Source organism: Thamnophis elegans, chromosome 9, assembly GCF_009769535.1.
Source record: "Thamnophis elegans isolate rThaEle1 chromosome 9, rThaEle1.pri, whole genome shotgun sequence".
In the NCBI taxonomy this organism is placed as follows: Eukaryota; Metazoa; Chordata; class Lepidosauria; order Squamata; family Colubridae; genus Thamnophis; species Thamnophis elegans.
The window spans coordinates 973,071-997,428 of NC_045549.1; the positions used below are offsets into that span (position 1 = coordinate 973,071).

Sequence of the window (24,358 nt, forward strand, 5' to 3'; positions counted from 1 at the left end):
TGCAGCCAGGCTCCCCGCGGTGACACAACCGCATTTTGGGCCGTTGGCAGCGTCCCACGGTCCTCGTTTTATGACATTTTTGCTGAAAACCAACCCTTACTTTCCCTTTTCAGCAAAACTGCCCCTCACAAAGGATGGCTCCGCTTAGTGACCCCCACGTTCGCTTAAGAACCGAGCGGGCTGCTTTATAACCAACTGGTCTGCTTAACAACCCCTGCGAAAAAGATTGTGACGTCAATCTGGTCATGTGACTGACCTGTTTTGACTTATGACCATGGTGGGTGGTTTCCATTACGGTCGTAACTTGAGGAGCCCCCCGTTAGCGCCCTCTCAAAGGAAGTAAGATTTGGGACAAACGTCAGCCGGTGGAACAGGCTGCCACTTGAAATGTGACTTCTCCTTCCCTGAAGGTTTGGAAGAGAGGTTTGGACTATCAAAGGTGTTCCTGCGCACAGGGGTTAGGCTGGATGATCTCTATGGGGCCTTCCAAGCCCTGGTCATTATAGGGAAGAAACAACTGAAGTGCATTCTGTGTGGTGGCTGCAAACATCTCGACTTCTTCGTTACATTTTGGCCTCCAGGACTTCTCTGGGGAGTTTGGGGGGGGGAGTCTGCCCTGCATGACACAAGAACAGAGCTGGAAGGGACCTTGAAGGTCTTCTAGTCCAGCCCCCTGCTCAAGCTGGAGACCCTCTGCCATTCCAGACAAATGGCTGCCCGGTCTGTTCTTAAATAGTGTGGTGATGGAGCAGCCACAACTCCTGGTGGCAAGCTGTTCCACTGGTGAAATTTCTCCTTAGTTCCAGGTTGGTTCTCCCCTTGATGATGTGCCATCCTTTGCTTCTTTGGGTGCCTTGGAGAGTAGCTTGACTCCCTCTTCTTTGTGGCACCCCTTAAATACTGGAAGACTGCTCTCAGGTCCCCCCCCCCTTTCACTAAACTAGGCATTCCTGCACCTCAAGGTTCTTTCCCTCATTGACCCCAGCAGCTGTCAATTCTGTACCTGCTCGTACCATCACCAAGGTGCAGCCCCAACCAGCCTCACGGGAGTTCTTTCCCACAGGTAGTTGAACAACACACCCAACGTTAGCCTTGGAGGTTGCTCCTTCATGCTTCTTCCCATCTGATGTCATCCCAGCACCTGAGCTGTCTTACCTGGACGGGGATGAGAGGTTCTTTGTCATCAATGTCAATCAGAACATCATCTTTTGGGGTGAGGGCCGTGTCATCTGTAACCAATGAAGAAGAAAACCCAGCTTCAGCTTTTGGAGTTGGCTGCTCTGGCTTCCATCAACATGTCTTCCAAACCATCCCTGTCACTCAACAGCTGTCTTCCAAAGAAGTCTTTCCGACCAAGGAGATGGAAGAGGGACACTTTGGATACTTGTGATTCAGACACATTGTCTGGGAAGGTTCAAGGTATATTAAGCTATCAAGCAGGCCATATGGGAAGTCTTCTCCAGTCCATCATTGTTCTGGGTGTTGTGTTCAATAACATCTGGAGGTTGGCGTGTTGGAGACACCATAGAACCAACCCCGAACCCACAAGCCCACAGATAGGTGACCATGGATAATCAGACCTTCAGGAAGTCTCCATAATGAAGCGACTTCGGTGGAGCACACAGGTAGTCAAACCTTCAGATGATACTCAAGAACAAGGGTCTCCAAACTTGGCCACTTTGAGACCTATGGACTTCAACTCCCAGAATTCCACAGTCACCTTGGCTACTTTAAGACTTGTGGACTTTTAACTCCAGGAATTCCCCAGCCATCTCTGGGAGTTGAAGTCCACAAGTCTTAAAGTGGCCAAGTTGACTGTGGAATTCTGGGATTTGAAGTCCACAAGTCTTAAAGTGGCCAGGTTGAGAGACCCCTGCTCAAAAGCAAGGCTTCATTTGCTAACCTGACATATCATGTAGTGGTTCCAGGGAAGCCACCCATTTTTAGGGTTCCCCCAAAGATCTTCCGCCCATCCTGACCTGCGTGGGTTTCAGGAAATACGGCGTCTTCTTTGTAGGGGTCGCAGAAGAATTCTTGCAGGGATCGGATGGTGCACTGGCCCACCACAGGTTTGCGGCCGAAGGGCCTGTTGTCGATGACTTTGATGATGATGGGAGGACAGTAGAGGTCTTCTCTTGGCAGACGCTGGAAGAAGGACAAGGGCAGAGAGAGGAGGAGGAGGAGGAGGAGGAGGAGGAGGAGGAGGAGGAAGAAGAAGAAGAAGAAGAAGAAGAAGAAGAAGAAGAAGAAGAAGAAGAAGAAGAAGAAGAAGAAGAAGAAGAAGAAGAAGAAGAAGAAGGGACAAGATTTATTCAATCTATTTAATATTACATGTCTTGACGACAGCAAGAATTGTAACATGCACAACACAAAGAACCACCCATAGAAGAAGATGTAATTTAAAAATCACTAGATTGTGCAGAAATGGATAGGTTGACATTCAAGATAAAAGATGCAGAATATTTTCAAATGTGGGACTTATTTTATCAATGGCTGGATAATAAAAGTAGAAATCAGAAATTGGAAGAATACTATTATGTATGTCTTACGTTTACTATATTATATTATTATTATATTATATTATTATTATTATATATTATATTATATTATATTATATTATATTATATTATATTATATTATATTATATTATATTATATTATATTATATTATATTATATTATATTATATTATATTATATTATATTATATTATATTATATATTATTATATTATATTATATCATATCATATCATATATATATATCATTATATTATATTATATTATATTATATTATATTATATTATATTATATTATATTATATTCATATATATATATATATCATATCATTATATTATATTATATTATATTATATTATATTATATTATATTATATTATATTATATTATATTATATTATATTATATTATATTATATTATTATATTATATTATATTATATTATATTACTAGCTGGATGCCTGTGCTTTGCTACGAAACTATGTGATTGGGCTTGATACTAAAAGCTTGAAAATTAATGTAGAACGTGTAACTCCTTAGCATCAGAGCATGTTAATATAAGGCAACTGGCAGTTGGAGCAGAGTTCCTTTTAGGTGGGGAGGGGGAGTAGAACATCCAACTCCTCAGCATCGACGCATGTTAATATAATACTGTATAAGAAATATTGATGATCTGACGGTCATTTCAACAAATCCTTTCTTAGCAAGGACCTGGAAGCCAAGAGGAACATACATGCCGGAATTTCAAGTTTGTAGGCTTTATAGTTCTGGAGATTTCATGATGAGTGAGTGGCATTTGACTTTTACATAGAGCAGTGGTTCCCAAACGTGGCAACTTTAAGACTTGTGGACTTCAACTCCCAGAATTCTTTAGCCAGCAGAGCTGGCTAAAGAATTCTGGGAGTTGAAGTCCACAAGTCTTAAAGTTGCCACGTTTGGGAACCACTGATATAGAGAGATAAGTAAATTAACCCAGAAAACACACTGTTCATAAAGTACTTGTGTATGTTAAGGAAAATGCATCAATAAACTGTTAAAAAAAAGAGAGAGAGACAATATTGATAACACCGAAAGGGTAAATATAATTTCCTCTTGTCCCAAGGGAGAAGAGGACGCAGAATGAAGCTGCCTCACCACTTCCATGAAGAGGACGGAGATGTCAAAGTTGGGGTTCTTCTTCAGGTTCTTGATGACAGTTGACTGGACCATCTGCCCACCACACTCCACCAGAAGGCTGGGAGACGTCACGCTGGCCAACTGGTAGCTCTTCAGGTTTCGAAGGCCCCAGGCCAAGACCTGCCCCCCCCCAAAACCCAGAGAATGTTATCCTGCCAATCACCTCCACTAGACCAATAAGATCCCACAGACTAGGCCTCCTCCGAATTCCATCAGCCGCCCAGTGTCGACTGGCGACTACCCGGAGGAGAGCCTTCTCGGTGGCAGCTCCGACCCTCTGGAACGAACTCCCCGTGGAGATTCGAACCCTCACCACCCTCCAGGCCTTCCGCAAAGCCCTTAAAACCTGGCTGTTCCGACAGGTCTGGGGCTAAAGACTTGCAGCCCCACCCCGAATGGTATGATTGTTGTGTTTTTTAGCTGTGTATGATTTTTATGTTCTGTATTTTGTTTGTTTTTTCTCCCCTCCCTTGAATTGTGAGCCGCCCTGAGTCCCCTCAGGGAAATAGGGCGGCATACAAATAAAGTAATCTAATCTAATCTAATCCAACGTGGAACTTATTCTGCCAGTGGTTGGAGAAAAGGGGTGGGGATGAAGAATGCGATCAGCACTAAGCAGATAAAATAATCCAGACAACACGATGATGATTAAGCACCAACAAAATGTAAAGAATAGAAAATTAAGAAAACTTTGTTTTTAAAAATGGGCAATTCTCTTTCCTTAAATCTTTCCAGAGGTCCTCAATTCACCGGGACTTCTGCGCCTACCTCGATGGCCGTTCGCTGGAGGACAGGCTTAATTCCTTGGGGCACCATGTAGATGTTGGGCTCCCTCTGGGGTGGAGGATAAGGCAGGTCGGAATCTGCAGACTGGAAGAGACGTAAGTTGAGTCAGTGGGTCTCTTTCAGGCGGTAAGAGGAACGGAAGCCCGCCCCCACCGGTTCCTCCAACCAGCCCAGAAACTTCCTGACAGTGAGGACAATTAACTAGTGGAACTGCTTGCCACCAGAAGTTGTGGGTTCTCCAACACTGGAGGTTTTTTAAGACAGCCACTTGTCCTGAACGGTCTCCTTCTTGAGCAGGAGGTCAGACTAGAAGACCTCCAAGGTCCCCTTCCAGCTCCCTTATTCTGTTGTTTTCTTATTCCTTCCAGTGACTTCATTCACAGGCAAAAGGAAAGGAGAGTGGAGTTGGTTGAATGGAAAGAGACGTTCTTCAGAATCAGGCCCAAAGGGGGTCAGACCCTCCGTGGTCTGGGAGGGCTTTGCCATTCAGGTGACCCCCCCCCCCTTTGCTCCTCGCCTGTCACAACATCCCCTGTATTAATAGCGAAGCATCTTTGGCTTCCATGGATTCATCTCCTGGGGTTTCTTTTTGGAATACTGTGGGCTCAATGAAATATAAAATAAATGCCCTATTGCTCTCCTTGGGAACTTGGAACCAGGAGGGGCTCCGTCCTCGGTAACTAAGTTTAAACAGGGTTGGGATTAAGGCATGTCCATCAACGGACAAACACTGAGAAAATAATAATACAAAAGAAAAATAATAGATAATCATAAATTGATTAATTAAAAAGAAAACAAAAGCAACAAGATTTTTTTTAAAAAAAAATAATAATGGAAGGCAGACTGGGAGGCCACCAGGTGATTTTTCTGCCATCCCTTTTCCACGTTTCCAACTTCCCTTTGAGGAAGGAGAAGAGGCTGCCAAGCGCTAAACGCAGGTAGCCCTCGACTTACGACAGCTCGCTTAATGACCATTTTCAGCGCAACAGGACTGAAAATAGGGACGTGTGATCGTTTTTCCACACTTACGACTGGCTCGTCTTTATGACGGCCGCGGGGTCCACGGGGGTCGCGTGATCCCTTCTTGCGGCCTTCTGACGAGCAAAGTCCATGGGGAGGACGGATTCACTTAACAACCAGGTTATTATTCACTGAGCAGCTGCAGGGATTCACTTAACGACCGCAGTGAGAAAAGTCGTAAAATGAGGTAAGACAGAAATTCGGGGCTCCCTGGTGGCCATAAGTCAAGGACTACCTATGTAAAATGCCCAGCGGTGGCATCATGCCATGAGCTGCCAAATTGGGGTGGTGGGCATCAGGGCACCCCCTGAACTCCAAATTCATGAAATTGAGAACCGTTCACCTCTTGCGAACGCCTGGAAGCCGCGTGCAGCGCCACCCGGTCGTGGCCCAGGCTTCCCCATAAACCCGACCTCGGGGGAGGGAGGGGGGGTGTTAGCCTCCAAAGGAAAGGAAACCCCTCAGGCGGGAAGAAAAACCAAAGGCGGCTCTCAACCGGGGGGGGGGGGGGGGGGGGCAGTTGGAAGCAATTTCGGCTGCAGTCACTTTTTCTAGCCAAAAAAGAATTATTGCATTAAATTAAGGAGGCAGATCCATTTCAAACACCAGATCGGGTCGTATTTATTTATAGATCCCGTCGATGTATATTTAATGAGGGCTGCAAGGGAGGCGGGCAGGGTGGGAGCCAAGGCTGCTCGGGGCGGGGGTGGGGGGGTGAGGAGGAGGGGAGGGGGGGGAGGCTAATTTTCCCTGGCACTTGCCAGGAGCTGCCTAAACAGAAGAGCTCGCTGTGCGTGATGGCATTGCCAACTCTGCTCGGGCGTAATTGGAGCCCGCCCCCCCCCCCGTCCCTCTCCCCAGCCCCCGAGTGCAGCCCCCTCCCACCACCACCACCACCGGCACCGCTTTGAAGATTTTGTAAAAGTTTTCTTTTTTTTAATTTTTAGCCTCGTACACACATTTACAAGTATACATTCTCAGTTATTATTCTCATCACATATTAACACATTTAAACATTCATTTTTCCATATGAAAAATTACAATATATTATCGGATTGCTTTGCTTACCATCCCCAAAGAACTATTTTGTTTTAGCTCCACTCTATTCCTTTCCTTTCCTCCCTCCCTCCCTTCTCTACTTTCTTCTCCTCCTTTCCCTTCTTCTCCCCTACTCCTACCCTCCCTCCTCCCCTTCCTACCCTCTCTCCTCCTCCTCCTATCCCTCCCCATCTTCCTCTCCTTTCCTCTTTCTTCTTTCCCTCTCCTTCCCTCTCTTCTCCTCTTCTCATCCTCTCTTCCTTTCCTCTACCACCAAAAGGGGCGCCATGCCCTAAAGACCTCCATCCAATTGGCAGAAACCCCCAAACCTGTCAAGGAAGCTATGAGGAGGCCTCCAGCCCTTCTCCTTCTCCCTGCCACCGGGCGCTCTGGGAGTTGTAGCCCGCCATGCTTAGAGGGCGGTGGGTCATTCCTATCCCCCCCCATCTGGGGAGGAAGCACCAGTGGGCAGAGAATCATCCATCCAAGAAGAGGAGGGGACCGATCCCTCTGCTCCACACATAACTTAGGAGGGCTTTGACAGACAGCTGTGGCTTTGCCCTTAGTTAATTACGCAGATGATTCCAGACCAGAGGTGGGTTCTTATCGGTTTGGTCCGGTTCGGCCAAATAGGTAGTGGAAATTGGCCGTACCTTTCCGAAACGGTAGCGATGGCAGCCTGGCCACGCCCCCGTACCGGTACGGTCCCCTTACCTGTCCCCACTCTCTCCCCCAGTGCACCTGGTCGCCGCTCTCTCGCTCTCTCTCGCCCCGCCCGTCCGCACCATGCTTGCCCCGCCTACCTACCCGCCCACCACTCGCTGACTCGCTGGCTCGCCCCGCCTCTGAGCCCCGCAGACCTTAGTTGATCAGCGTGAATGACAACAATTCTTAATGAGCAGGGAAGGAGCCATGCGGGGGACGAAGGAGGGAAGCAGCTGAAGCATCCGCCACCTTCACCTGCTGGAGCCGCTCAGGGCTCCGGTCTCCGAGGAGCGGCCCCTGCAGCTCTGGAAGGGGCCATTGGGGCTGGAGGGTGAGGGTAGGGCTGTCTGAAAAGCCTGCTGGGGGGACATTAGGTGAGGGGGGCCTGGGATGCCTCTCTGCAAGGCGGGCTGCGACCCAGAGGGGGGATTGCCCAGGAGAAGAGGAGGGGAAGCGGGCAGGGATAACGCTAAGTGGGCGGGAGCAGCAGCTGCCCGAAGAGCCAGCTATCCGGCTGCAGTGGGGAGGGGGCATTCAACCTTCATTGGCCAAGGGCACACAAGGTGTGACTGTTAACGGGGCCCCCGGATGGATCAGACCAGGGGGCACCTGAGGAGCCATCAGGTGGCTTTCAATGTTGACCAATCGGGGAGATTTGGGGGTAGCCCCACTTAGCCCTTAGACTTATATACCGCTTCACGGGGCTTTTACAGCCCTCTCTAAGTGGTTTACAGAGTCGGCCTCTTGCCCCCCAACAATCTGGGTCCTCATTTGACTGATAGCAATAGCAGTTAGACTTATATACCGCTTCATAGGGCTTTCAGCCCTCTCTAAGCGGTTTACAGAGTCAGCATATCGCCCCCCACAATCTGGGTCCTCATTTCACCCACCTCGGAAGGATGGAAGGCTGAGTCAACCTTGAGCCGGTGAGATTTGAACCGCTGAACTGCAGATAACAGTCAGCTGAAGTGGCCTGCAGTACTGCACCCTAACCACTGCGCCACCTCACCTGATCTCGGAAGGAGGGAAGGCTGAGTCAACCTTGGGCCTGGTGAGATTTGAACTGCCAAAGTGCTGGCAGCCGGTGATCACCAGAAGTAGCCTGGGTTTCAAAAAATTTTGGAACCTACTCTGTGGGTGTGGCCTCCTTTGTGGGAGTGGCTTGCCGGCCATGTGTTCCCTCTCTCTCTCCCTCTCTCTCTCTCTTTCTCTCTCCTTCCTTTTGTCTCTCTGTCCCTTTTTTCTTTTTTCTTTCATCTCTCTCTCACTCTTTTTCTTTCTTTTTTCCTTTTTTATTTATTTATTTCTTCCTTTCTTTCTCTTTCTTTCTCTCTCTGTGTCAGTCTGTCTGTCTGTCTGTGTGTGTGTGTGTGAATGGTGGGTTTCAAAAAAAATTGGAGCCTCTTCTGTAGGTGTGGCCTGCTTTCCGGGTCCACTGGTGGAACCTCTTCTAACCGGTTCGGTAGATTTGACGAACCGGTTCTACTGAACCGGTGCGAACCGGTAGGAACCCCCTTCTGCACTGCACTCTAACCACGGTGCCACTTCGGCTCATTTCAACCTTGTTTGCACCCTTGGCTGAGGGAGGAGCCCCTCCTGGGTCTCCCAAATCCTCGCCCTCCAAGAATCCCCCCCCCAGGGTTTTTCGGCATGCTGCTCCAGCCCAGGAAGTTGCAGAGTAGACCGGGGGGTGGGGAGGGGAGGTGTTGTAAGCAAAGTGAAGAGATACCCATTGCAGAAGCCCCTCGTGATAGAAGGCGGGGGGGCACAGCTACAGCGCGGCCATCCCGGGTGGCACCAGACAAGGAGAGAAGGAAGCAGAAGAGAGAGAAATTGTGAGCTCAGACACACAAACAGGGGGGTGCACCGTGCACACTCCGATGGGGGGGGGAGGAAACCCAAAGGGAGCCACTTTCCACCTTCCCCATCTTCTGGGGCCGGTGGAGTGATTTCTGCAAGGAGTCCTCGACTTACAACATTTAGTGACCGTTCGAAGTGGCAACGGCACTGAAAAATGTGACATGACCGGTTTTCACACGACCGCTGCAGAAACCCCCCCCCCCCCGAGTCACGTAATCAAAGTTCAGATGCTTGGCAACTGATCGCAATATCCCGGGTCACGTGACCTCCTTTTGCGACCTTCTGATGAGCAGAGTCAATGCGGAAGCCAGATTCACTTAGCAACCTAAGTGCACATTCCGGCCAGAGAGGACCATTGCCTTGAAAGAGGGGTCGAAGGGGCCATCTAGGTCAAAGTTGAGCAGCCCTCTCTCAACCGTGGGGGGGGGAGGGATACAACGCCCCCCTCCCATCTCCTCTTCACAACACAGTCCTTTTGGCCGTTCCAAGAAGGCTCCCCAGCCATTTGGGCTCTGATTCAGGGGACCCACAGATAAACCTCCAAGTGGCCTCAAGGACTCTCAGAGGGAGGACCAACAACCAGAGGACTGCAAGGAAAGTGAATCCTTCCATCCTCCACTATTCAGTCAGAACTGAAGAAGGAGGAAGGGAGGGAGGGAATTAGGAAAGAATGGAGGAAGTTAGGAAGGAAGGAAGTTAGGAAAGAAGGAAGTTAGGATGAAAGGAAGTTAGGAAGGAAGGAAGTTGGAAGGGAGGAAGTGTGAGGAGGTTAGGAAGGAAGGAAGTTGGGAAGAAAGGAAGTTAGGAAGGAAGGAAGTTGGAAGGAAGTAAGTGAGGAGGTTAGGAAGGAAGGAAGTTAGGGAGAAAGGAAGTTGGGAAGGAAGGAAGTTAGGAAGGGAGTGGAGAGAGGAAGGAGGAGGAGGAGGACTGTTGGGTCCTTGATGCTCTCTGAGCTCCAATGTTTTCTTGCAGACATTTCCTGACCCAACTGGGGAACATCATCAGTGCTAAAAGGGAGGGGGGAGGTTTGGGGGGGGAGGAGGAAAAGGACTGGTGGGTTCTTGGTGCTCTCTGAGCTTGGTACTTTTCTTGCAGACATTTCATGACCCAACTAGGTCACTTCTCCAGTGCTAGAAGAGAGTGGAGTTTGAGTGGGGAGGAGGAAAAGGACTATGAGGTCCTTGGCGCTCTCTGAGCTCAATTTTTTTTCCTCGCAGATGTTTCCTGACCCAACTAGGGAACATCATCAGGGCTAGAAGGGAGAGGGGTTTGCTCTCTGTTTATGTTTTGCGTCTCAGCCTCCCCCGCCCCTTTCTTCCACCACAAACATCCCAGCGAGGATCAGGGGAGGAACCCTCTTCTTGCCCAGGGAGCTCACCTCATCCAGAACGGACGCCAGTTCTGTCTGCAGGGTGTCCCCATTCGTCCCACGAGGGGGGAAACGCATGTCAGGGAAGGCAGCATCCATGGAGAGAGAACAGCAGACAGAAATGCCACATGTTCAAAGCAAGATCACATTGAAATCAGTCGGTGAATGAACACACAAAAGGAAGCCATGTGTGAAAGAGTGTACAGATTTTCTGGTTGATCTGGGCCCAGCGTTTTGGTGGTTAGGACAGTGTTTCCCAACCTTGGGCGCTTGAAGATGGGTGGAATTCAACTCCCAGAGTTCCCCACCCAGCCAATTCTGGGAGTTGAAGTCCACCCATCTTCAAGTGTCCAAGGTTGAGAAATACTATCCTAACCACCAAGGCTCAAGAGTGCCCCTTAATTGTTTTTGAAAGCTAAGGGCCCAATCTCCTCTAGCAAGCCTTGTGGGGAAAGGTCAACCATTGGGAACCCCTGCACTTAACTGCCCCCCCCCAAATGTCTCCAGACCAATCTATAGGGCCGTGGAAGAGCCACCAAAGACCCACTTGAGCTGAGGTCTTCCTGGGACTTTGACTTCACGTAGTTTTCTCAACAATAATAAAGACACGATGGTTGTTGTCATATCACAGTGTGGTTCTTTTTTAACTTCCCAGGCTGCCTTGTAGCTCTGGGGCTTCCTGGTGGTTCCCCCTCAAGGACAAACCAGGTCTAACCCTTTTTAGCTTGGTTGAGATCAAGCAAAGTTGGCTCGCCCCTATTTCTGCTGTGGTTTGGCTAGACAGCCCAATAGCTTGGCATACAACCAGTACAGATCTAAAGTGTTGGCAACAAAGTAAGTCCAATAGGAAGCCAAGGAAGCTCCTCCTCTTCCAGTCCCAATTTGGAAGAGGGATTTGAGCACGTGGGTCCCATCATCCACAGCTGCACTCAGGCCCAGCCTTTGCTTTCCAACAGGGCCCAGGTCTCCCTCCCATTCTGGGCATCCAGAAAGGAACCAGGGGTGATGAGGAGCAGATAAACCAAAGGGGTGTTGTGACGTCAGATTGGAAGCTGCACCAAGGGTGAAATGCTCTCTCGTCTGCTACTGGTTTGCATGCGCACCGCAGGCGCACCGCAGGCAGGTAAGTAGAACAGTGAGTGGGGGGGGGGACACAGCTGTGCCGTGCGATTTAGAGCAAATATAATTGTGTGGCACAGCTGATAGTCGGAACTTTTTTTTTACTTTTTTTTAGCACTTTTTAGAACCGGTAGTAAAAAAAAAAAAATGCTTAATGCTTAAAAAAAGTAAACAAGGACTTCCGACAATTAGCTGTGAGACAATCAGCTCTGCTGTGCAATTGTCGGAACTTTCTTTTCAATTTTTTAAAACTTTTTAAACTGGCCCGAACCGGTAGCATTTAACTCCTGAGCTGTATGCAAGTTGTTTTTCTCAAACTTACCAAGTTTAAGATGGGTGGACTTCCATTCCCAGAATTCCTCAGCCAGCCAAACAGGCTGGGGGGGACTCTGGGAGTTGAAGTCAACACGCCTTCAAGTTGAGAAAGGTTGAGAAAACGGTGTTCCAAATTCCTCAACCTTACAATGTGTGGACTTCATCTCCCAGGGTTCCCCAGGCAGCAAGGGCTGGCTGGGGAATTCTGGGACCTGAAGTCATCTTAACGTTCAGAAGGTTGAGGGACAAGATGGAGCATCCGGAAGGCCCTCTAACTTTTTCTGCATGTATTGCTTTGTTGATGTTGATGTTGCTGCCACAAAGAGGGGGTCACCCTGTTCTAGAAAGCAGCAGAAGGGCAGGACAAGAAGAAGCGATGGATGGAAACTAATCAAGGAGAGAAGGAACCTGGAATTTGGGGAGAATTTCCTGATCGTGAGGACAATTAACCAGTGGAACAGAATTTGCCACCAGAAGTTGTGAATGCTCCATCACTGGAGGTTTTCGAGAAGAGACCGGACGGCCATTTGTCTGGAATGGTGTAGTCTCTCCTGCTTGGGTGAGGGGTTGGAGTAGAGCAGTGTTTCTCAACCTTGGCAACTTGAAGATGTCTGGACTTCAACTCCCAGAATTCCCCAGCCAGCATTCGTGTATAAACAATTCAGTGTCTAGGACAGTGTTTCTCAACCTTGGCAACTTGAAGATGTCCGGACTTCAACTTCCAGAATTCCCCAGCCAGCGAATGCTGGCTGGGGAATTCTGGGAGTTGAAGTCCAGACATCTTCAAGTTGCCAAGGTTGAGAAACACTGGACTAGAGAACCTCTAAGGTCCCTCCAAACTCTGTTATTCTGTTATGTCACCATTTTGAGGAAAGCTCTGGATTCTTGCCTTCAACCACAATCCTTCCCAGCTCAAGTCATGACCCAAAGCAGAAAATGTAGCATCTACAGACATTGTGACTGTCTTACCTCAAAGCCTGGGATGTGATGGACAGCTGGCTGAAAAAGAAAAACACACAACGAATGTCCAAGTGACAGCCGGGTTCTCAAAGGAAGAAGGATACCTCCACGTATCTTAAAAGCTGACAAGGTTGAGAAATGAGGTTTGACACCTCTCAACACTCTGGCATTTCTCAGCTTTAAGATGCACGGATTTCAACTCCCAGAATCCCCCAGCCGGCGCTTGAGACTCCTCAAACAGGTCAAGCGGCATGATGGCCCAGGAGAAAGTCCTTGGACACTTCAGAGATGCACAAATCCTGCTTCATTCTTAGCATTCAACAAACATGCAATCCTGCATCGGGTTTTGGTCCCCACATTGCAAAAAAAGATGTTGAGAATTTGGAAGAAGGGGGAGAGAAGAGAAAGTAAGACGATCAAAGGCCTGGAGGCTAAAAAATAGGGTGAATGGGGGGGAGAGGAGGGGGAAGGGGAGGAGGGGGGAGGAAGAGGAGGAGGAGGAGGAGGGGAGCAGCTGCAGGGGTAGCTGGGAATGAGGAGGAAGATGAAGAGGAGGAGGAGAGACAAAGAGGAGCTGGGGACAAGGAAAAGGAAGAGGAGGAAGGAAAAAGAGAAAGAAGAAGAAGAGAAAGAAGAGGAGGAGGAGGAAGAGGAGGAGGAGGAGGAGAGGAGCACCTGCAGGGGCAGCTGGGGATGAGGAGGAAGATGAAGAGGAGGAGGAGAGACAAAGAGGAGCTGGGGACAAGGAAAAGGAAGAGGAGGAAGGAAAAAGAGAAAGAAGAGGAGGAGGAGGAGGAGGAGGAGGAGGAGGAGGAGGAGGAGGAGGAGGAGGAGGAGGAGGAGGAGGAGGAGGAGGAGGAGGAGGAGGAGGAGAGGAAAAGGGAGGAGGGGCAGGAAAGAGCAGACTGCTTCTGATGCCCAGAGGGGACAGAAAGGAGCATCGCCAGGAGGCCTCCCGTCCTCTGCCGGAGCCTTTCTCTCCCACCTTCTGCTCAGGGAAGCCCTGGGCTCTCCAGAGAGCCCCTCCCCTCTCCGCTGGGTGAAGCCCAGCAGCCCAAGGAAGCCCCCTCCCAAGCCCTGCAGCGGTGGCCCAAGCACCCCTCCTCAGTCCAAGAGCGCCACCCTATGGCCAACACCAGGCCTTGCATCCTTTCAAGATGGGCAGCCAGAATTCCAGAAGTTCGGAAGCTGCCTGTGGACGAGCAGGAAGGTCCCCGACCTCTGAGACCCCCCCGGGACACAGAAATCTCTTTTTTGGGGGGGGGTCTTAGCACCCTCATCTTCACAGACATGGATTTCAAAATTGTTTTATGCTGGGGGCAATACAGGAACGGCCTCCTGCAACCCTCTGCCAGTCGGAACCTGGAAGGGCCACAGGGGGGGGGGGTTGCAGGAGGCCACGGCAGAGCCCACTTTTGCTGGCAGAAGCGCTGCAGGCCGGACCCTCGCGGTTCCCAGGGTGGCCCCACAGGCTGCTCCAGCCTCTATTATTATTAATTTTTTTTAATTTTTTTAATTTTATCAATTTCATATATTCATTCACAATTATATGATCTCATAACTGTTATTAATAATATGTATTTATAACAATTTTTTCCCTACAGTTGACAATATACTTGAAGATTGCTTTCTTACCATCCCATAGATCCATCTTATCTTACAACGGTCCTACTTCTTCTTCCCTCCCTCCCTCTTTCCTTCCCTCGTTTCTTCTCTCCTACTCTCCTTCCTTCCCTCCTTCCTTCCCTCCCTCCTTCCCCCTTCCCTCCTTCTCTCCTTCCCTCCTTCCTTCCTTCCTTCCTTTCCCCCTTCCTTTCCTCCTTCCTTCCCCCCTTCCTTCTCTCCTACATTCCCTCCTTCCTTCCCTCCTTTCTTTTCTCCTTCTCTCCTTCCTTTCCCCCTTCCTTTCCTCCTTCCTTCCCCCCTTCCTTCTCTCCTACATTCCCTCCTTCCTTCCTTCCTTTCTTCTCTATTATTATTATTTTTTGCATTAATAAAATAGCACCTGAGTATTGAAAATTATATTAATTATGTAATTTGATGATGATGATGATGATGCTGTAATAATATAATATAAATTATAAAAATGAGGGCTGGTCTGCAGCCTGCTGCTTAAAGAGTCACCGGACTGAAGCTGGACAAAAGAGCCAGTGGGGGAGAGAAGAGGGATGGAGGAGCATTTGGGGGGCAGGGGGGGGGCATTGCCACCCCCTGCAATGTCATTTGCTTCCAGCTATTCCTTGACTTACAGCTGTAAAGCAGCCCCCCCATCGCAGTCAGGACAGCGTAAATCAGGCCACCTGCGTGACTGACTCAATCTTACGACTTTTTTGCAGCAGTCGTTAAACAAGTGCCGCAGTCGTTAAGCGAACCAATGGTGTCGCTCTAGGCCAGTTTCGCTGAACATTGCGAAGCAAATGCCGGTTTTCAGTTAAAAAAAAACACGTCATAAAATGGGGGAAGCTGCAAACGGCCATTAAGGCGGGTCGGTGACCGAGGACCGAAGGGCAGACAGAGGACAGTTGTCAGAACTCCTCATCCGGTTCGTAAGTACCCTCAGGGAGGTCCGTCGTAACTTTTAATGGCCGCTAATGGGTCAGTCATAAACCGAGGACTACTTGAAAGGATGCAGGATAGGTGTGAGGGCATTCATGGCTTCACCCACGGCTAGATCTCTAAGCCCTTCCATGGCCCTGGGAGCAGAGCCCCCCACCCCTTTGGCTGAGCTGCATCTGCCCCCCACTTCAGCCTCCAGGTCTCCTGCCCCCACCCCCCTTCCAGGCTTCAGGTCCTCCCCACAAGCCCCCAACTCACCTTCTCTCTCTGGATCAGCTCAAAGGCCGCCAGGAGCTCCCCTGCTCTCCGGCTGCCCTTCACGATGGGATACCAGGACAATCTCGGTGTGTGGTCAAGGGTGGGCTTGCAAACACAACGGCCCAGGAATTCATCCGCACCCTGGTCAGAGGGAGGAAGACCGGGGGGGGGGGGCAGATTCTGAGATCACTCTTCATCCTCTGTCATTTGAATCTGGTTTTTTTTTTATATTTGCAATTGTTTTTACATCTACTACATGTTTTTATTCCATTGTAAGCCACCCAGACCTCTCTAGAATTGTGAGGTGACGAGAGAAAAAATTAATAAAGGGAGGGTGGAAGAGGAAGGAAGGAAGGAAGGAAGGAAGGAAGGAAGGGAGGGAGGGAGGGAGGGAGGGAGGAAGGAAGGAAGGAAGGAAGGAAGGAAGGAAGGGAGACTGCTAATTTTAGCATTTCCATGCAGTGTCACTGTGCTGATACAGCAGAAGAAAATATTTGTAGCTCAGGGTTGAAATGAGAGATCCTTGGTGCTCTCTGAGCTTGGTGGTTTTCTTGCAAACATTTCATGATCCAAGTAGGTAACATCAGGAGTGGTAGAAGGGAGTGGGGTTTGCAGAGAGAACGAAGAAGGAGGGAGGAGGAGGAGGAGGAGGAGGAGGAGGAGGAGGAGGAGGAGGAGGAAGAGGAGGAGGAGGAGGAGGAGGAGGAGGAGGAGGAGGAGGAGGAGGAGGAGGAGGAGGACGACGACGACTAGGGAGTCCTTGGTGCTCTCTAAGCTTGGTGGTTTTCTTGCAAACATTTCATGATCTAAGTAGGTAACATCATCAGTGCTAGAAGGGAGTGGGGTTTGTGGAGAGGATGAGGGAGGAGGGAGGAGGAGGAGGAAGAGGAGGAGGAAGAAGAAGAAGGAGAAGAAGAGGAAGTGAAAGGAGAAGAAGAAGAAGAAGAAGGAGAAGGAGAAGGAGAAGGAGCAGGAGGAGAAGAAGAAGATTATTGATGTCATTACCTAGATGGGTCATGAGAAGCCTGCAAGAAACTACCTGTAGCTTGTGGGTCTCCTGATTGTCTTCTTAATGCCCGCCCGCAGTCCCCGCCCTGACCGAAGCTGAACGGAGGGTCTCCTGCTTGGCCAGGGGCTTCTTGCCCTTTGCCCACTTACGTAAGTGTCCTGGTCGTAGATTTCGATCACGATGTCGGGAGGGGATTCAGCAACATTTTGGGGAGCCCCGAAGATTTCGATCTCGTAGAAGATCAACGTTTGATCCCAGGTGGGGTTTAGCGTGTTCTTTGCGACCACCGTCTTCTGGCTCTGGTGGAGGAAGGAGACGATGGCGTAGGGATCTGTGAAGGACAGGAGGAGGAGGAGGAGATAATCGGACAGTCCACCTTTCCTGGTGGAAAACGTCTACATCAGAGCTTTTAGTACGGACAGCTGGTCCTCAACTTACAAGACTGCCCCAAAGGGGCTTTTTTCAAGGGGCAGCTGGACTTTCTGGGGTTTCTTTGAAGACGTTTGGCTTCTCCTCCAAGAAGCTTCTTCAGCTCCATTCCCACCGTCCCATCAGAGCCGAAGAAGCTGCTTGGAGGAGAAGCGAAACGTCTTCGAAGAAACCCCATAAAGTCCAGCTGCCCCTTGAAAAAAGCCCCTTTGGGACAATCAGGACCCAGATGACGGAGAACCTCCATGGACCTTCAACTCACAGGACTTCACTTACTGACCATTCAAAGTTACGACGGCACTGGGGGAAAAAGGGGGACTTTTGACTGTTTTGACACAACCATTGCATCATCCCTGTGGCCACGTGATCAAAATCCAGGTGCTTAAGGGCCGACTCACGTTTATGACGGTTGTAGTGTCTCAGAGTCGCATCTTGAACAACTTCGAAATAAGCTTTGAACCATTGTTGAAGCAACATTTCCTTTTTTTATTGTTTAAGTTTTTTATTTTTTCATTTTCATAACATTTTTAATCCCATGTATACTATTACGTAGCCAACATTGTATTATTAAATGTTTACATCAATTCATCTTACCATCAACTCCCAAAAACTATTGTTGGCTCTTCTGCTTTCCATACACCGTATTTGTACCTTATTCATCACTTTCTTCTCCCTCCCTCCTTTCTTTCCTCTGTCGTCCTTCTCTTCTTTACTTCCCCTTCTTCTCTCTTTCTCCTCTTCCCCTTTCCACTCCTCTTTTCTCTCCTCCTCTTCCCCTCCTTGCCCTCTCTCCTATCCCTCTCTTCTTCCCTTACTCTCTCCTCTACTTCCTACTCTTCATCTCAGTTTCTGAGCGAGAAACATTTCTACATGCCTTTCCTTGCCTCCATCTACACCACCTTCTGCCCCATAATCCTACCCCATGTCTGCCCTCCTTGAACCCCAAGCTACATCATCACCCCTATTGCCTTGCTAGTGAGTCACAACACGCATCTACTCACCCACATTCCTAGCCATGTCCTATGGAGAGTCTCCATCATCCAGGTCAGGGGTCGGCAACCCGAAACACTCAAAGAGCCACAAATGTCCTAACTGGAAGGGGGGCCCCCTGTTCAATTCTGAAGCCCCCTGGAAGTCCGGTTCCTCCCACCATAGAGTCTCCTCCTAGCATGGCCTCCTTTTTCCTCTACCTGTCCTAATCAAAAGCCCTCTCAATGGTGGAGCTGAGCAGCAACAGGGAGCCACAGCAGAGGGATGGAAGAGCTGCATGCGGCTCCAGAGCCACAGGTGGCTGACCCCTGATCCAGGTCATGGTTGTTCCAAAAGGCCCCTGGACTTCCTTGGTGGTTTTCCTTTGGAAAAACCTTTCGCTTCTCATCCAAGAAACTTCTTGAGTTCTTCACTGAAAATGTTTCTTGGATGAGAAGTGAAACGTTTTCAAGGAATAAGAGCAAGTCAATCTGACTTTTGGAAAAGCACCTCTGGGCTATTCCTGGTCCTATTATCATCCGCAAGAAACGATGCCACTTTTTGACTTGAAGAGGAGAAATTCAGAGGGGTGCACAATAGGAGGGGGCATTCTTGAGACAGCTATAATCACCACCACCCCCAAAAAAAAACCCTGGATTTTAGGAACCCTGTGAGAATAACTGAATGTAGATCTCAGGCTTCCTTCTTCTCTTGGAGAAGGCCACCAAGTTGGGAGCTGACTCTTCAAAGGATTTCTCACCCATTCCTGCTCACAGCAATACAATCACCCCGGCTTCTTCGGGCTCTAGTTCAGGGGGAGGGGTGCCCACAGTTGCCCACTTTAAGACTTGCGGATTTCAACTCCCAGAATCCCCCATGGAATTTAGTCAATAGCACCTTCAAAAGTGAATCCATCATTTTGAATGTGTGGACTTGAGCAACCAAGGAGCCTAATGGAGGCCTTGCTCCTCCTCCAGATCAAGTCTCAAGCAGTTTCAAAGCCTCCCTCTGAGGCTGGATGAAGCCAGAAGACAGAGGCCGCCCAGCCTCTGATATGAAGAACGGTTGCAGGAATTGGCTATGTCTAGTCTAGGAAAAGAAGGACTGGGGGTGACACGGCTCGTCTTCCAATAACTAAGGGACTCCCACAAAGAAGAGGGGGGTCAACTTATTGCCCAAAGCAGGACAAGAAAGAATGGATGGAAACTAATCAAGGAGAGAAGCAACCTTCCTAACAGTGGGGACAATTAATCCGTGGAACAGAAGTTGCCACCAGAAGTTGTGGGTGCTCCATCACTGGCAATAGGACAACCTTTTGTCTGATATGGTATAGGCCAGATCTCCTAGTTGAGCAGGGGGTTGGACTAGAAGACCTCCAAGGTCCCTTCCAATTCTGTTGCTCTGTTATTCTTTCTGTGACCAGCTGCATCCATCCCTCAAGCCAAAAAGGAAGTCCAGAATGGTATAGGATTTCCTTCTACGGGCAGGGGGTTGGGCTAGAAGACCTCCAAGGGGCCTTCCACCCCTATTATTCTATCTTCTCTATGTCACCTCCAGATCTCATCTCAAGGGCTCTTAAGCCCCTCTTCTTCGTCTTGAGGCTGGGGGAGCCCAGAAGGTTTGCTGCCCATTCTTTAATGCTGGGCCCCACCGACCCCCACCCCCACCCATCCACACCCAACTGCCTTTGTGGGCCTTAAGGCAGGTTTGGGACCACCAAGACCGATGGGATCAGTCTCCATCAGAAAAGAGCTGGAAGGGACCTTGGAGGTCTTCTAGTCCAGCCCCCTGCTCAAGCAGGAGACCCTATGCTATTCCAGACAGGCGGCTTGAAAACCTCCAGTGATGGAGCCCCAACAACCTCTGGTGGCAAGCTGTTCCACAGATTAATGGTCCTCGGTGTCAGGAAGCTACTCCTTAATTCCAGATTATCTCCTTGATTAGTTTCCATCCACTAGTCTAGTTCTCTAGACTAGTCAAACCTGAATCCTGCAACCCAGTGGTGGGATTCAAACATGTTTACTACCAGTTCTGTGGGCGTGGCTTGATGGGTGTGGCACGGGGAGGATACTGCAAACTCCCCATTTCCTCCCAATCAGCTGGGACTCCAGAGGCAGATAGAACAGATGGGGGGCGAGCTGGTATTTACCAGTTCTCTGAACTACTCAAAATTTCCGCTACCGGTTCTCCAGAACCAGCCAGAACCTACTGAATCCCACCTCTGCCGCAACCGTTCTTCCTATGGTTAAGTCTCCAGACCCTAAATCCCCTTAGTTTTCCCTTCTCTGCCCTTTATCCAAAGTCTCCACATCTTTTTTGTAATGTGGGAACCAAAACCGGATGCCGGATTCCAGGTGTGGCCTTACTAAGGCTTTACTAAGGCTTTACTAAGGCTTTACTAAGGCTTTACTAAGGCTTTACTAAGGCTTCGCGTGATCTCTTGTGACGGGAAGAGGCATCTCAGCTGTGGCTGCGTTTCTGCCTTCCGTGCCGGGTCAGGGGGAACACCGACTGTGCGGCCCCTCCGCCCAACTTGCGAAAGCCCTCCGACAGACGCCTCTGTCTCCGCTTCGCACCCGTCCCGGGTTTCATTTTTATGGCCCTGAAAAGGGCTCCTTTATGCTTTGTTCCACCAACAGCAAATCACAATTCCATCTTGTCTACATCTGGGCCGGCTGTTGTCATTGGCTGCCGTCCATGCAGGGAAAGCTGCTCCCACTCGGTCCAGCCAATCAGGAAGGATGAGGTCATCGGTTTGGAGAGAGACTTTGAGTTCAAGGCAACAAACATGCTCAAAAACACACACAGACACACACAGACACACACACGTGTGCGTACGTGCGTGCGTGCAGGAGAGAGGAGAGATTTTCTGGAGGGGAAGAGCAGATCCCTCTGGATTTGGCGTAGGTGGTGATCGCTTGGTCCCTCTTTAGGAATAGCTTTCTCCCTCAAAGCCACCCCAGAGGAAGGGGAGGTTCTGGGGGTTCATTCTGGGGGGGGGGGCATCTGCCCACACACTGCTCCAGCCCCACAGAGTCCCACGTTCCAATGGGAAAGAGGAGTCCCGTAAAAATGGTCACAAAAAGCAACATCGGCCTTTTCATCTCATCTAGATAAGTTGACTTGAAAGTCTGCTTCCATTCAAGGGTTTGGGAAGAATTTCCCAATTAGATCTGGTGAAGGAGAAGATTTGTAGCTCTGGGTTGAACTGTGGGGGGGGGGGTCCCTGGGGCTCTCTGAGCTGGGTGGTTTTCTTGCAGGCGTTTCAGGACCCAACTAGGTAATATCTTACCTGAAAAACTTTCTTTATCCATGGCGAGCAGCCCCCTGGCCTGGTAGATGTAGCAACGCAGATGGTAGCGATTTCCGTCTTCAAGGAGAGAAACACAACAACACGTCGAAAGCAACAATATTGAACTGAACATCTGGCTTCAAAATGAAGGGTCCAGAGGAGGGCTCTCCAAATTTGACAACTTTTTAGACTTCTGGACTTCAGGTCCCAGAATTCCTCAGCCAGCTATGCAAATTGGGGGATGCTGGCTGGGGAATTCTGGGAGCTGAAGTCCAGAAGTCTTCACGTTGCCACGTTTGGAGACCCTTCCTGGTCTGACCCCCATCCTGCCTCCCTGATCAATGTATGTTGTTGTTGTTATTACTATTTCATAGTTTCATTCTTCTTTCAATAACTCTTGGACCCCCTCAGAAGGCTCCGATTCTAAGGCAGATCAAAAAGAATGAAATCAAACTCTCCCCAATGTGACGAGAATAGAACGGAACAGAACAGAAATAAGAATGAAAAGGAATAGAATGGAATGGAATGGAATGGAATGGAATGGAATAGAATAGAATAATGGAACGGAACAGAACAGAACAGAAATAAGAAGGAAAGGGAAGGGAAGGAATAGAATAGAATGGAATGGAATGGAATGGAATGGAATAGAATAGAATAGAATAATGGAACGGAACAGAACAGAACAGAAATAAGAATGAAAAGGAATAGAATAGAATGGAATGGAATGGAATGGAATGGAATAGAATAGAATAATGGAACGGAACAGAACAGAACAGAAATAAGAAGGAAAGGGAAGGGAATAGAATAGAATAGAATGGAATGGAATGGAATGGAATGGAATAGAATAGAATAGAATAATGGAACGGAACAGAACAGAACAGAAATAAGAAGGAAAGGGAAGGGAAGGAATAGAATAGAATAGAATAGAATAGAATAGAATAGAATAGAATAATGGAACGGAACAGAACAGAACAGAAATAAGAAGGAAAGGGAAAGGACGGAATAGAATAGAATAGAATAGAATAGAATAGAATAGAATAGAATAGAATAGAATAATGGAACGGAACAGAACAGAACAGAAATAAGAAGGAAAGGGAAGGGAAGGAATAGAATAGAATAGAATAGAATAGAATAGAATAATGGAACGGAACAGAACAGAACAGAACAGAAATAAGAATGAAAAGGAATAGAATAGAATAGAATAGAATGGAATGGAATAGAATAGAATAGAATAGAATAGAATAGAATAGAATAGAATAATGGAACGGAACAGAACAGAACAGAAATAAGAAGGAAAGGGAAAGGACGGAATAGAATAGAATAGAATAGAATAATGGAATGGAACAGAACAGAACAGAACAGAAATAAGAATGAAAAGGAATAGAATAGAATAGAATAGAATAGAATAGAATAGAACAGAAACAAGAATGAAAGGAATAGAATAGAATAGAATAATAATGGAATAATAATGGAATAATAATGGAATGGAATAAAACGGAACGGAACAGAAGAGAAGAGAAGAGTGGGAAGAGTAGGTCATCTAGTCCAACCCCCTGCTCAAGCAGGAGACCCTAAATCAGGGGTGTCAAACTCCATTTCATTGAGGGTTGTGTTTGACCTCAGGGGGCCGTGGGGGTGTGGCCAGGTTGAATGTGGCCAGCTTAACGTCACTCATGTGCGGGGACCCTGTGGCTGCCTGAGTGCTTCTGCCAGCGAAAGTGGGCTCCCGAGCTCCGTTTTCAACTGCCACGGCCTCCTGCAACCCTCTGCCAGTGAAAACGGGACCTGGAAGGGCCACAGGGGGGTTGCAGGAGGCCGTGGCAGAGCCCACTTTGGCTGGCAGAAGCACTGCAGGCCGGACCCTCGCTGTTCCCAGGGTGGCCCCACGGTCAGATCCAAGCCCCCAGGCCTTCAGTTTGACCCCTCTGCCCTAAACCATCTCAGACAAATGGTGCTCTAATCTCTCCTTAAAAACTCCCAGCATTGGAGCATCTTCCGCAACTTCTGGAGGCAGGTAGTTCCCCTGACTGAATCCCTCCTCCATTCCAGGTTGCTCCTCTCCTTGATTAATTTCCCTCCGCTGTTTCTCCTCTTGCATTTTGGAGCTTTGGAGAAGAGGGTGCCCCCCCACCCTCACTGTGACAGCCCCTCGCCTATTGGAAGGCTGCTTATCATGGCTTGGAAGCTTTTCAGCCTCCTTGCCTTCAAGGTAGTGCCCCTCTGACCCACGGATCCCCCCTTTTTCTTCCCCCACCCCCCGTTCTTCCCCTCCCCGCTCAGGGGATGCTTACAGTCAAAGATGCAGGAGATGCTTGGTCTGTTCACTCCGAAGTTGAGAGTCGAGACGGACTTCCCATCATCGCTCTTGTCGTCCGTCACCCCACCCTACAACAGAAGTGGGTTTGGTTTTGTCATGGGGGGGGCATACTGACCCCCCCTCCACACACACACACACACACACACACACTTTTCTGCAGAAAGAGAGATTTTCAATGCACACTGTTGTTGTTTTTTTAAAAAAAATTTTATCTCTGTTTGCTTTTTGGTTGTTAATATATTTGGGGGGGAATTTCTACAGTTAGTCTTCAATATGTGACCACAATGCTGCTAAGAGAAACATTGGTTAAGTGAGTTTTGCCCCATTTCACAACCTTTTTTGCCACCGTTGTAAAGTGAATCACTGCCATTGTTAAGTTAGTAACAGGAACTGAACTGTGGTGGTAAATCCAGGGCTGGCTGTATGGGGTAATTCATGGGGGCTGCAGTCCTGCTAGTAAGGGATTCAGGTTTATAAATGGACCCTCTGCCACCTGTCCAGGCTCTTCTTAAGAGAGTCCAGTGATGGAGCAACCACCATTTCTGGTGGCAGGCTGTTCCACTGGTTATTTGTTCTAATTGTCAGGAGGTTTCCCCTTAATTCCAAGTTGCTTCTCTCCTTGATTTGTTTTTCCATCCAGGAAGAGAAGTTCTTGGTGCTCATGTCCTCT

The 24,358-nt window shown here is 48.8% G+C and overlaps 1 protein-coding gene across 1 annotated transcript in view; it reads right to left on the reverse strand.

The window, feature by feature from the left end:
- DYSF (dysferlin) overlaps positions 1–24,358 on the reverse strand; it is a 63,910-nt gene that overhangs the window by 33,537 nt on the left and 6,015 nt on the right. The window contains exons 3-12 of the mRNA XM_032224297.1: positions 23,663–23,756; positions 21,372–21,449; positions 16,831–17,012; positions 15,673–15,813; positions 12,868–12,897; positions 10,474–10,500; positions 4,455–4,556; positions 3,645–3,806; positions 1,980–2,145; positions 1,156–1,229 (exon numbers count right to left, since the gene is read on the reverse strand). Of these exons, the coding sequence (XP_032080188.1) occupies positions 1,156–1,229; positions 1,980–2,145; positions 3,645–3,806; positions 4,455–4,556; positions 10,474–10,500; positions 12,868–12,897; positions 15,673–15,813; positions 16,831–17,012; positions 21,372–21,449; positions 23,663–23,756 (1,056 nt within the window). The remainder of the gene's footprint in view (positions 1–1,155; positions 1,230–1,979; positions 2,146–3,644; positions 3,807–4,454; positions 4,557–10,473; positions 10,501–12,867; positions 12,898–15,672; positions 15,814–16,830; positions 17,013–21,371; positions 21,450–23,662; positions 23,757–24,358) is intronic.